A 10,566-nucleotide genomic window follows, 5' to 3' on the forward strand; every position below is an offset into this window, starting at 1 on the left:
CCTCCACCTGCCGCCCCTCTTCCTCCCCACCTACTCTCCCTCCCGTCTCTCTCTCCTTCGCTCCTCTCCTGCTTTCTTCCCTCAGACTCTCCATGTCTCTCCTTCCTCCCGGCTGAGGGACCGGAGGAGGGTCGGGGGGCCACAAGCCTGCAGCCACTGAGCAGCAGCAGGGGCCACCCCCCTCCACCAGGGTGTGTAGCAACAGGTTGGAGTCTCTCCTCCCCCTGGGCTCCCTCCTCCCCCTCCCCCTCCCCTCCCTCACTAGCTCACTGCCTCTTGTTTATGTGTCACAGACTCTTCAGGATGCTTCCTGGAGAAGCCGTCGTCTTCCTCTCTGAGCTGCTGCCGGCGGAGCGCGGCGAGGCTGCGCCTGCGAGCTGACGTGAGTCTTCCCTCCCTCCTGGGCGCCCAACTTGTCTTCTTCTCTGCTACACTCCTTGCAAAAGTTCACTTCCAAGAGCTGAAACTGCTGTACTTCTCTTCACACAGAGATGGGGGGGGGGTTGTTGTGTTTTCACTGCTTTAGTTTGGGAGAGCGTCAGGAGACCTGCAGGGTCTGCAACACCGAGCTGTTTGTTCTGACACGTGTGTCATGGCTGGGGAGCATGAGTCAAAGGAGCCCATCAACCGAGCAAATGCTGACAGTCAGAGACAAAGCTTGGGACTCCTGGGAGCACCGCAGCTCGCCTGGACAGAGCAGTTTGGAGATGTTCCACAGAGCTGCTCCCTCACTGAGGCAGCTCCAGCCACATGATCTCGCCTGACGGTCTCATGACAACGCTCTGACTCCAGCGAGTCCGAGAGCAGCGCTGACCTCCAGGCAGCCGGCCCGACCCTGGACACTTCTGATCCCAGGTCCCAAACCACCAGGGATGAGTCCGGCGCCCATCCTGGCCGTCACGTGACCACCGTCCCCTCAGGCGTCCGCCCGTCTCGGGGGTCAGCGCTCTCTGAGTGTGGCGCTTCCACACAGGCGGTTACACAACTCCGGCGACCCCGGTGTGGGCCAGATAAGCTCCTGAGCCGCTTCAAAACAAGTCAATAAAGGAAAGGACGCAGCGGCTCCACTTCAGGTGGGAAACATGCGCGTCTCTGTGTGATGCGTGTGTGTGTGTGTGTCTGTGACGCCACACCCTGCTGGAGATCGCCGTCCAGGCAGACGCTCTTCAGCTCGCGCCTCGCAGCCCAACAGCTGACTTCTCCAGTTCGCCAGTGACCTTTGACCCCCGGCGCTGTTAGCCAACTCATGAACTGCTGACCCCTTCAACACAGCAGATAAGCTTTTTGGGCAGCCGTTTCAGTTTCCCTCCGATTTCAGGCGTCAATAAAGGAATAAAAGATTGCGCCGTTAGCGCCGCGGGCTCCTTCACGTTGCTCAACTCTCAGACCTTGGGTTTGAGGCAGATAAACTCAGCTGATGTGGCAGAGAGCGGCAGGAACCTTTGTCCAGCCGCTGAGGCGCTTCGCTCACTTTTGGCTGCGAGCGCTGACTCAGCCTTTATTGAGTGAAGCGGCGCGCGAGGGTCCGCCGCTGCACATGGTCAGCAGGAATCATTAACCCGCTGCGTCCCCACAAGACAGCGGCACCTGCTGAGCGAGGACCGGCCCAGGCCCAGATCACTGGAGCTCCAGTTTGGACCCGTCATGAGGCTCACGTGCAGCCAGGAGGCCGCAGGACCCTTCACGCCGTGTGTGCGTGTGTGTGTCTGTCCTAGTGAGGAGCAAGTTTGACGGTCCCCACAAGGTCAAGCCCCAGTTTGAGGGTGAAAACTTCCAAATAACTGGGTCCTGGTTCAGGTGAGCCATGTGTTCAGGGGGGGAGGCTGGGGAAAGGGTGACGGCCAGGAGAGCTCCCCACAAGGAGACAGCGACAGAGGCGTGTGTTTGTGCGTCAGGTTTGTGTTGTGCTTGACATTTGAACTGATGACCAAAGCAGTCAGAGTTCGGGCGGCGCTCTCAGGAGCCAGAACCGACACCTGAATGGTTCTGATCCAATGGAACGCGCAGTGTCACACCGGCTCGTCTTCTGTTGTCTCGGCCTCGCTGCGTCCGTGACCTCCACCTCACGAAGGTCGACTCCCCCCCTTCACCTGGTCCTGGAACCAGTTGGACCGTCAACTGTTCTGAACGCAGCACAGCGCCGACCCGTCCTGTGAGTCGGGCTGCGTGTCTGGATGACGCGGAGCAGCACCGCCACATGCTGCTGCCGAGACCCAGCCTGGCCTGGAGCTGTGGAGGCGGAGCCGTGCTGCTGCGATCGTCCGCTGTGATTGGTTGAGCCACCTTTCGCCAGGGTGTCCTCTTTAGCCCCGCCCCACTTTAGCTCCACTTAAGACAGTCTGGACGAAGTTCTGAACGCAAGCGTGTCGGGGTGAAAGGGCTCCGCTGCGCTGCGCATTTGCGCGGCTGCCGTGGCAACTCACATGACTCTAGTTTGCAGCGTGAGGCTGCCTTGTGAGTCGTGGCCTGGGTTTGCCTTTGATGCTGCGTCACCATGACACGGCAAATGTCCTCACGGTGCAAGAATAAAGGCCCAGTGTGGAGTCCTGGCTGGAGGAACCTCGCTGAGCCTGAAGCTCGGAGTCTGTGAGGAGCGAAGGAGGAAGCTTCCGACGGCAGGTTGTGCCCCGCCCTGGTCCTGGTCCTGGTCCTGGTCCTGGTGGGTGAGTGTGAGCGGCTGCGGCGGCTCTGGTCACGATGCCAGACTCTCTCGCCTCCTGCTCTGGCCTTGGTTGTGGCGCCGCAACAGTTTGGTGCGACTGTTTTGTTCCGGTCCGGTTGACCTGGTTGCGACTCCTGTCCTGGAGTCTGCAGCAGCGACTCTGACCGGGCCTCATGGCTCCACCTGGGGCCAGAACTGAGGTGCCCACCTGCGTTCTGGGGTCACGCTTCAGGAACCATGAGCGCGACAGAGCCACTGAATCTTTACTGACTTTCATGGGTGTCATGATGTTGGCGTCCACAAGACGGCTCCACAGTGCAGCCAGTGTTTATCCTCCCAGTGAGTTGACAGCAGTCGGGACTTGACCCGACTGGATCTGGCCCCGCCGCAGCGCTGCTAGCCGTTAGCATTATAAACCAGAGCAGAAGCAAAACAAAGACGGAGAGGTCTGTTGACTGTGTGGTGGCGGGTGAGTCGGGTGCAGATGCTGATCTGGTTCTGTCTCCAGTGACCCAGTGACCCAAGGAGGAGGAGTTCTGAATGCCACCGTCCAGCACCACCAGAACCGCGTTCACCCCGAGAGCCAGAGTCTGTCTCCAGCACTGCCATGAGATTCGCCAAGCAGGAGGCGCCAAAGCAGCGCCGGCCCCCGCCGCCGCCGCCGCCGCCACCGGAGGGAGGCTGGGGATGGATGGTTGTCATCGGCTGCTTCCTCGCCACCATCTGCATCCGGGCCGTCACCAGGTACGAGGCCTTCACGGAGAGAACTGCGGCCGGTGTGCCGTGGTCATGTGACCTCAGCGCGGTTACTGAGTATCCCCAGAGGACGTTAATGTTGGAGCCGCTCGGCCCTGAGGTGGTTGAGTGGTGACCCCTCAGGGAGGACCACCATCTTGGTCTCCTCTGCCGGAGCCACATGAGGAGGCTTGGGTGATTCTTCCGCTTAACTCCATCAGTCTCCTGAAGTTGATGGACGCCTCGGGGCCTCGCTGGGGCCCCACCTCTGTCACCGTCTCTTCTCTGCATTGGGCTCAGGGCCTCACTCTCGCCGGCGCCGGCAGGTGTGTGCAGGTGTGAGGCTGTAAAAGACGGGTCATTGAGTGGAGTCATTCCAGATAAGCCTCTCTTATCTCAAGTCATTACATTGGAATTACATAAGTGTTGCATAAGTGTGGCCCCGCGCGACCCCGGAGGGGCCACATCCAGGAGTCACATGTCGCCCCTCCAGGCTCCGCTTCACCCTGAGCAGAGGGAACCAGGGGCCACACTCCAGCGCCTGCTGGAGTTGAGTGTTGGAATTGCACTCGCTGCAGCTGGGCGGCCATCTTGATCCCTGATCAGTCTGTGAGACACGGCGGCGCCACCTGGTGACGCGAGTGACTCGGCACACGTCAGCCATGACTGACCTGACTGACGTTGAGCCTGGTCCCCGGGGTGGGGTGGGGGGTCGCGGTCAGGGCCCCTCCTCACTTCCCTCTGGGCTTCTCCTTCCTCCTCAGGTGTGTCTCCATGTTCTTCGTGGAGTTCCAGCTGCACTTTGAGAAGGACTACTCCACCACCGCCTGGATCCACAGCCTCATCGACTGCACCACCATGCTCTGTGGTAGGATCCCAGCAGCAGAGCCTCCTGTCAGACCAGAGCTCACCTCAGGAACACTTGTCTGCAGCTCCTCTGGGCGGCTTCCTGGGGAACCGGATCTCCTGCCGAGCCACCGTGATCCTGGGAGGCCTGCTGTCGTCCAGCGGCCTGGTCCTCAGCTCCTTCGCCTCCAGCCTGGAGCACCTCTACGTCTTCCTGGGCATCCTGACAGGTAGCGGCGCCACCTGCAGGCAGGACACGGCCGCAGCTGGAAACGACGTGTGAAACATGTCCCGTTGATTTAGACCAAAACCAAATGGTTTTCTTTGAGGAAACTTCCTTTACTGCTGAGAGAAAACCTTCTGATGTTCTTTAAGGTGTCAAACTGGTGCGTGTGTTTGACACAGACATTCTCCGTTTGTGGTTGGAAGACGTGCGAAGCGTTGAGCGTCTGACAGCCTCCTGCTTCCTCACAGGTCTGGGCTTCGCTCTGAGCTACACCACCTCCATCGCCATGGTGGGGAAGTACTTCAGCGAGAGGAAGGCTCTGGCCTATGGCATCGCCATGTCAGGTGCTCGCCGCCGTCCGCGCCTCCTGCGTGGAGCCGGAATCTGAAAGGGCCGCACGCCGAGCGATCTCACACAGCAGCTGCTGTCCTCCTCAGGAAGCGGCATCGGAACCTTCGTGCTGGCGCCGGCGGTGCAGATGCTGATCGAGCTCTACTCCTGGAGGGGAGCGCTGCTGGTGCTGGGCGGCTTCGTGGCCAACCTGTGCGTGTGCGGGGCCCTCATGAGGCCCCTGGACGCTGACGCCACAGACGGGTGAGTTACGTAAATCCTGAAGGTCTGCTGGTGCAAGTGTGTCACGCTGATAACGCCGGAGTCCCACGGCGATAAGAAGTGCAGCGACAGCAGGAGTCAGCAGGTGGCACTGTGAGCAGCCGTCATGGCTTCAGGAGGAAGCGCAGCCGCAGACGGTGCTGCTGCTGCAGGGGACCGAGCTCAGAGCTGAGTCGCTGCTTCCTCTGGACTCATGAACGTGGGAAAATAGCTCTGATGTTCCGGCGCTGCCCAGCTCTCTAACGCCACCTGCTGTTCAAATGAGCTGGATACCAGTGATGGTGAGATGAAGCTTCCTGAAGCACTGAGGCATTTAGAAGCATCGCCTGGACTCATGAGGCGACTCTTGAAGCAGGCTCACGTGCGCTCTGGCACCACCAAGTGCACACTAAATGTAAGCTTGTGTTGCCCGAAGCTTCCAGTAGGATTGTCTTGAACAATATCAGACGTAGATGAGGGTCAATGCTGTGATGGTGTTTTAACATTTCATTTCAATTATTTTTATCCAAAAATGTTTTTTTTTTTTCCAACTGTTTTTGGACCGAGCCTGTTTCTTTTCTCGACACAATTTTCCCCGCGACATCTGCGATCCGTCCTACTCACCTGTTTGGCTGAGATAAGATCCCAGCGCAGGGAACACGTTCTCTTTCTCCATGGTTCCATGACGACACCGATCATCGATACACAGCTGCTCACAGGACGTGACTGAACGGGGAACCTCCATTGTGTTTGGTGCCGCTGAAGTCTGAACTTGACCTGCTCGATCCACTTCCTGGAGCGGTCACGTGGTACGGCTTCAGCGCCGTCTTTATTTCTCGGCGCGCTGTTCACATACTTGCTGCCGGACGACTGGGTGCACGCTCCGAGCACACCACTGCTGGATACCAATGGTAGATAGTGCAGAGATCCTGGGAGAAAAGTGAGGCGCGGCTGGGGCACCCGCAGAGCTGCTCCTCTGAGCCGCCGTAGCTACCAAACCTGCCGCGGAGTCATGACGTCACATCCGCCCCTGCCAGCTCTTTTTGTTTCGTTCTGACTCATTGAAACATCAAAACAAAGAGAGCTGGCATGTGCCGGATGTGACGTCATGACTCCGCGGCAGGTAGGACACATTTGGTACCTTCTCCGGCTCACTCCCCCTGCCCCCGACCCCCTGGCGGTCCTCAGTGGAGCGTGTGACCACGTGCTGGCGAGAGGTCTGACGCGTGTTTGTGTCGACAGGATGAGTCAGAGTTCCGTGGAGACCTGCCCCTCATCCGACCTGGACTCTGACTCCACGGGCTCCAGCGACGGCGGCCAGCTGCAGCAGAAGGAGCTGGAGCTCCACCGTCTCCACCACACCCAAGCGCTTCTCGTCGCAACCGGAGCCTTGAAAAACTGTGAACTGGAGCAGGAGCGGGCGCTGGTGCCAGGGATCCCGGAGCTCAGGATCTCCGAGTGCATCCTCTTCAGCAACAAGCTGACGGACACGGCGCTGGACGGCCTGACGCTCAGCTCCACCGAGGCCCTGGTGGAAGCCAACAACCTGAGCAATAAACTGCGGCTGGAGGACCCCAGAGCGGCCCAAGAGAAGCCCGAGGCGCTTTCCAGCGGCTACGTCCTCCGCGGCTGCGGCGGCTCCACGGAGGAGTACGGCTTCCTCCTCATCCCTGACTTCCTGTTCCTCTGCGTGTCCTTCCTGTTCCTGGCCATGGGCTGCAGCCCCCCAGTGGTCTACCTGGTGCCCTACGCCCTCAGCCTGGGGATGCAGAGCCAGCAGGCCGCCCTGCTCATGTCCATCTTCGGCATCAGCGGCATCATCGGCAACATCACCTTCGGATGGATCACGGACAGGAAGTAGGTTCCACGGCCGCTCCCCCCGAGGGCTGGTGTCACTCTGATCTCTGCTGCCCTCTGCTGGCCCGCAGGTGTCTGAAGAGGTTCCGGCTGCTCTGCTACGTGGCGGCGGTGGGTCTGGAGGGCCTGTGCTGCATGTTGATCCCCCTGCTTCAGTCCTTCTCCCTCCTGGCCTTGTTCTCCGTCCTCTACGGCTACTTCGATGGGGCCTACGTGGCCCTCATCCCCGTGGTCACCTCAGACGCAGTGGGCCCTTCCTACCTGACCTCAGCCCTTGGCATCGTCTACTTCCTGCACGCCATTCCTTACCTCCTCAGTCCCCCCATCGGAGGTAAGGAGCTGGAGGGAGGGAGAGAGGAGGGGAGGGGAGGGAAGGGAGGGAGGGAAGGACACAAGGTGAGCAAGGAAGGATGCACCTGCTGGAGAGGAACTCAGGGATCTTGTGGATCCAGGAAGAGAGTGAAACCAACGTATGGAGATGAACCTGACAGTCCTTCATTCCGCTGCCATGTCTCCTCCTCCTACCTTCTTCTCGTCCCTCCTCCTTCTCCACTTCCTACTCATTCTCCTCTTCCACTCCCTCCTCCTCTTCCTCCTCCTCCTCTTCCTCCATCTCCTCTCTTCCTCCTCTCCCTCCTCCTCTTCCTCCATCTCCTCTCTTCCTCCTCCTCTTCCTCCTCTTCCTCATCTCCTCTCTTCCTCCTCCTCTTCCTCCTCTTCCTCATCTCCTCTCTTCCTCCTCCTCTTCCTCATCTCCTCTCTTCCTCCTCCTCTTCCTCCTCTTCCTCATCTCCTCTCTTCCTCCTCCTCTTCCTCATCTCCTCTCTTCCTCCTCCTCTTCCTCCTCTTCCTCATCTCCTCTCTTCCTCCTCCTCTTCCTCCATCTCCTCTCTTCCTCCTCCTCTTCCTCCTCTTCCTCATCTCCTCTCTTCCTCCTCTTCCTCTTCCTCATCTCCTCTCTTCCTCTCCCTCCTCCTCTTCCTCCATCTCCTCTCTTCCTCCTCCTCTTCCTCCTCTCCCTCCTCCTCTTCCTCCATCTCCTCTCTTCCTCCTCTTCCTCATCTCCTCTCTTCCTCCTCTTCCTCTCCCTCCTCCTCTTCCTCCATCTCCTCTCTTCCTCCTCTTCCTCATCTCCTCTCTTCCTCCTCTTCCTCTCCCTCCTCCTCCTCTTCCTCCATCTCCTCTCTTCCTCCTCTTCCTCATCTCCTCTCTTCCTCCTCTTCCTCTCCCTCCTCCTCCTCTTCCTCCATCTCCTCTCTTCCTCCTCTTTCTCTCCCTTCTCCTCTTCCTCCATCTCCTCTCTTCCTCCTCTTCCTCCTCCTCTTCCTCTCCCTCCTCCTCTTCCTCCATCTCCTCTGCTCCCCCCATCCACGACTGTTCTCAGCCCAAGAGCGTGGCCTCCTCGTCCAGGTGGGTCAGGAGGTCGGCCTGTGGGTCCCTCACCATCCGCCTCTTGTCTGCAGGTTTGTTGGTGGACCAGACAGGGAACTACAGCGCCACCTTCTTCCTCTGCGGCGTGTTCTTCGTGCTGAGCTCGGCGGTTCTGGTCACAGCCGTGTTAGCCCGGCGCTGCAGGAGGTCTGAGCCGCCTCCCTCTGCTGCGCCTGGATGTGACGTCATCTGACCGCTCCTCGCCACCGCCGCTGACACTCGGGAACACGCGGCGCAGGCGCCTCTCACCAGGACTCCACAGGTGGCGCTGACTTCCGTAGTGTCACCAGCTCCTCTCTTCTGTTTTCCTCTGAAATGAAGTGGGGTGTGAGCAGTTGGACTTCGGTGCGATGACTGTGAGCACGACACGACTGACTCCGCCTCCTGCACCAACTCTGTGGAAGCCTCGCCCCTTCGTGCCGGCTCCACCGCGCACTCACCTCTTCAGAACGGCTTTGGAAAACTGACTGTAAACTGTGAGGCGTCTTGCAGTGCGGAGAACAGGCGACACCAAGCCCATGTATCGTTGTGATTAAAGTGAACTATTCCTCAGGTGGTGTTGTCCGTGTGTCACATGAGTGACAGATGTGGAGACTCCGCTAGCTTAGCAACCATGCTAACGTGGCGCTAATGTCGCCTCCGTGAATTCCGTCTGCTAATCTTGTGTGAAGGAACATGACAAATCTGCACATGTGCGCATCGCAGCATCGTCTTGTTCCCCGCTACATGCTACATGCTAGATGCTAGCTCAGCGGAGTCAGCTGTTTATTTGCATTTTTAAAGTCTGAACTTAGTCAAACAGAGTGCAGTCATTTGCTTCCTTGGCCAGTCATGTGACCGCACTGGCAGCTAGCTGCCGCGAGCGCCCCCTAGAGGGCCACGGAGAGTTGTCTGTCTCACACCACCGAGGCACAAGACCCTCAGGTGTAACACACGTGCCCCACACGGTGGCAGTAGAGAGTCAAGTGACTTGGCAGCTGCGGATCTGTGATAGTTACCAACGATGGAGAAGCTCTTGGAAAGAAACAATGATGAAGAAAGTGGTGGCGCCCCCTACAGTACACACTGGTCATGAAAGCAGCTGTTGGATCAGGTTTTAAAATCAGAAACTCTAATGGTGACACTTTCATTTACACTTTACTTATATCTTCTTTATTTTGAAAATAAATTCTTTTTATTTTTGTGATATTTAAACATTGGTTTATTATTATAAATGTATTCAGAATTTAATTCACATATTGGTGTACAATTTGTCCAATTTTCTCAACAGTTTGCATCAAGTCTATTTTCTCCTTTTTTCTTTGGTACATTTCATCACTATGACTTCTATGACTTCATCTGTCTGTCTGCCTGTCTGTTTGTCTGTCAGCTCATCTATCTGTCTGTCTGTCTGTCTGTCTGTCTGCTCATCTGTCTGTCTGTCTGTCAGCTCGTCTGTCTGTCTGTCTGTCTGTCTGTCAGCTCATCTGTCTGTCAGCTCATCTGTCTGTCTGTCTGTCTGTCTGTCTGTCTGTCTGTCTGTCTGTCAGCTCATCTGTCTGTCTGTCTGCCTGTCTGTTTGTCTGTCAGCTCATCTGTCTGTCTGTCTGTCAGCTCATCTGTCTGTCTGTCTGTCAGCTCAGCTGTCTGTCTGTCTGTCTGTCAGCTCAGCTGTCTGTCTGTCTGTCTGTCTGTCTGTCTGTCTGTCAGCTCGTCTGTCTGTCTGTCTGTCTGTCTGTCTGTCTGTCTGTCTGTCTGTCTGTCTGTCAGCTCAGCTGTCTGTCTGTCTGTCTGTCTGTCTGTCTGTCTGTCAGCTCGTCTGTCTGTCTGTCTGTCAGCTCAGCTGTCTGTCTGTCTGTCTGTCTGTCTGTCTGTCTGTCAGCTCGTCTGTCTGTCTGTCTGCTCATCTATCTGTCTGTCAGCTCATCTGTCTGTCTGTCTGTCTGTCAGCTCATCTGTCTGTCTGTCTGTCTGTCAGCTCATCTGTCTGTCTGTCTGCTCATCTGTCTGTCTGTCTGTCTGTCAGCTCATCTGTCTGTCTGTCAGCTCATCTGTCTGTCTGTCAGCTCATCTGTCTGTCTGTCAGCTCATCTGTCTGTCTGTCAGCTCATCTGTCTGTCTGTCTGCTCATCTGTCTGTCTGTCTGTCTGTCAGCTCATCTGTCTGTCTGTCAGCTCATCTGTCTGTCTGTCTGTCTGTCTGTCTGTCAGCTCATCTGTCTGTCTGTCTGCTCATCTGT

At 57.5% G+C, this 10,566-nt stretch overlaps 1 protein-coding gene across 4 annotated transcripts; it reads left to right on the forward strand.

The window, feature by feature from the left end:
- The first annotated feature begins 294 nt into the window (after nucleotides 1–294).
- Nucleotides 295–9,778, forward strand: LOC128764658 (monocarboxylate transporter 12-B-like). Of its 4 annotated transcripts, none has more exons than XM_053874609.1 (9): nucleotides 295–382; nucleotides 3,171–3,406; nucleotides 4,162–4,265; nucleotides 4,330–4,473; nucleotides 4,718–4,813; nucleotides 4,907–5,063; nucleotides 6,303–6,917; nucleotides 6,989–7,248; nucleotides 8,381–9,778. In XM_053874609.1, exons 2-9 carry the CDS (start codon nucleotides 3,270–3,272, stop codon nucleotides 8,539–8,541), a joined length of 1,674 nt encoding a protein of 557 aa, XP_053730584.1. In that variant the 5' UTR covers nucleotides 295–382; nucleotides 3,171–3,269; the 3' UTR covers nucleotides 8,542–9,778. The 4 variants fall into 4 exon arrangements, with proteins under 4 accessions (XP_053730584.1, XP_053730581.1, XP_053730582.1 ...); XM_053874606.1 differs by lacking the exon at nucleotides 295–382 and adding an exon at nucleotides 2,347–3,108; XM_053874607.1 differs by lacking the exon at nucleotides 295–382 and adding an exon at nucleotides 2,347–2,663.
- Nucleotides 9,779–10,566: the final 788 nt, after the last annotated feature.

This window comes from Synchiropus splendidus, chromosome 9 (assembly GCF_027744825.2).
Source record: "Synchiropus splendidus isolate RoL2022-P1 chromosome 9, RoL_Sspl_1.0, whole genome shotgun sequence".
Classification (NCBI taxonomy): domain Eukaryota; kingdom Metazoa; phylum Chordata; class Actinopteri; order Syngnathiformes; family Callionymidae; genus Synchiropus; species Synchiropus splendidus.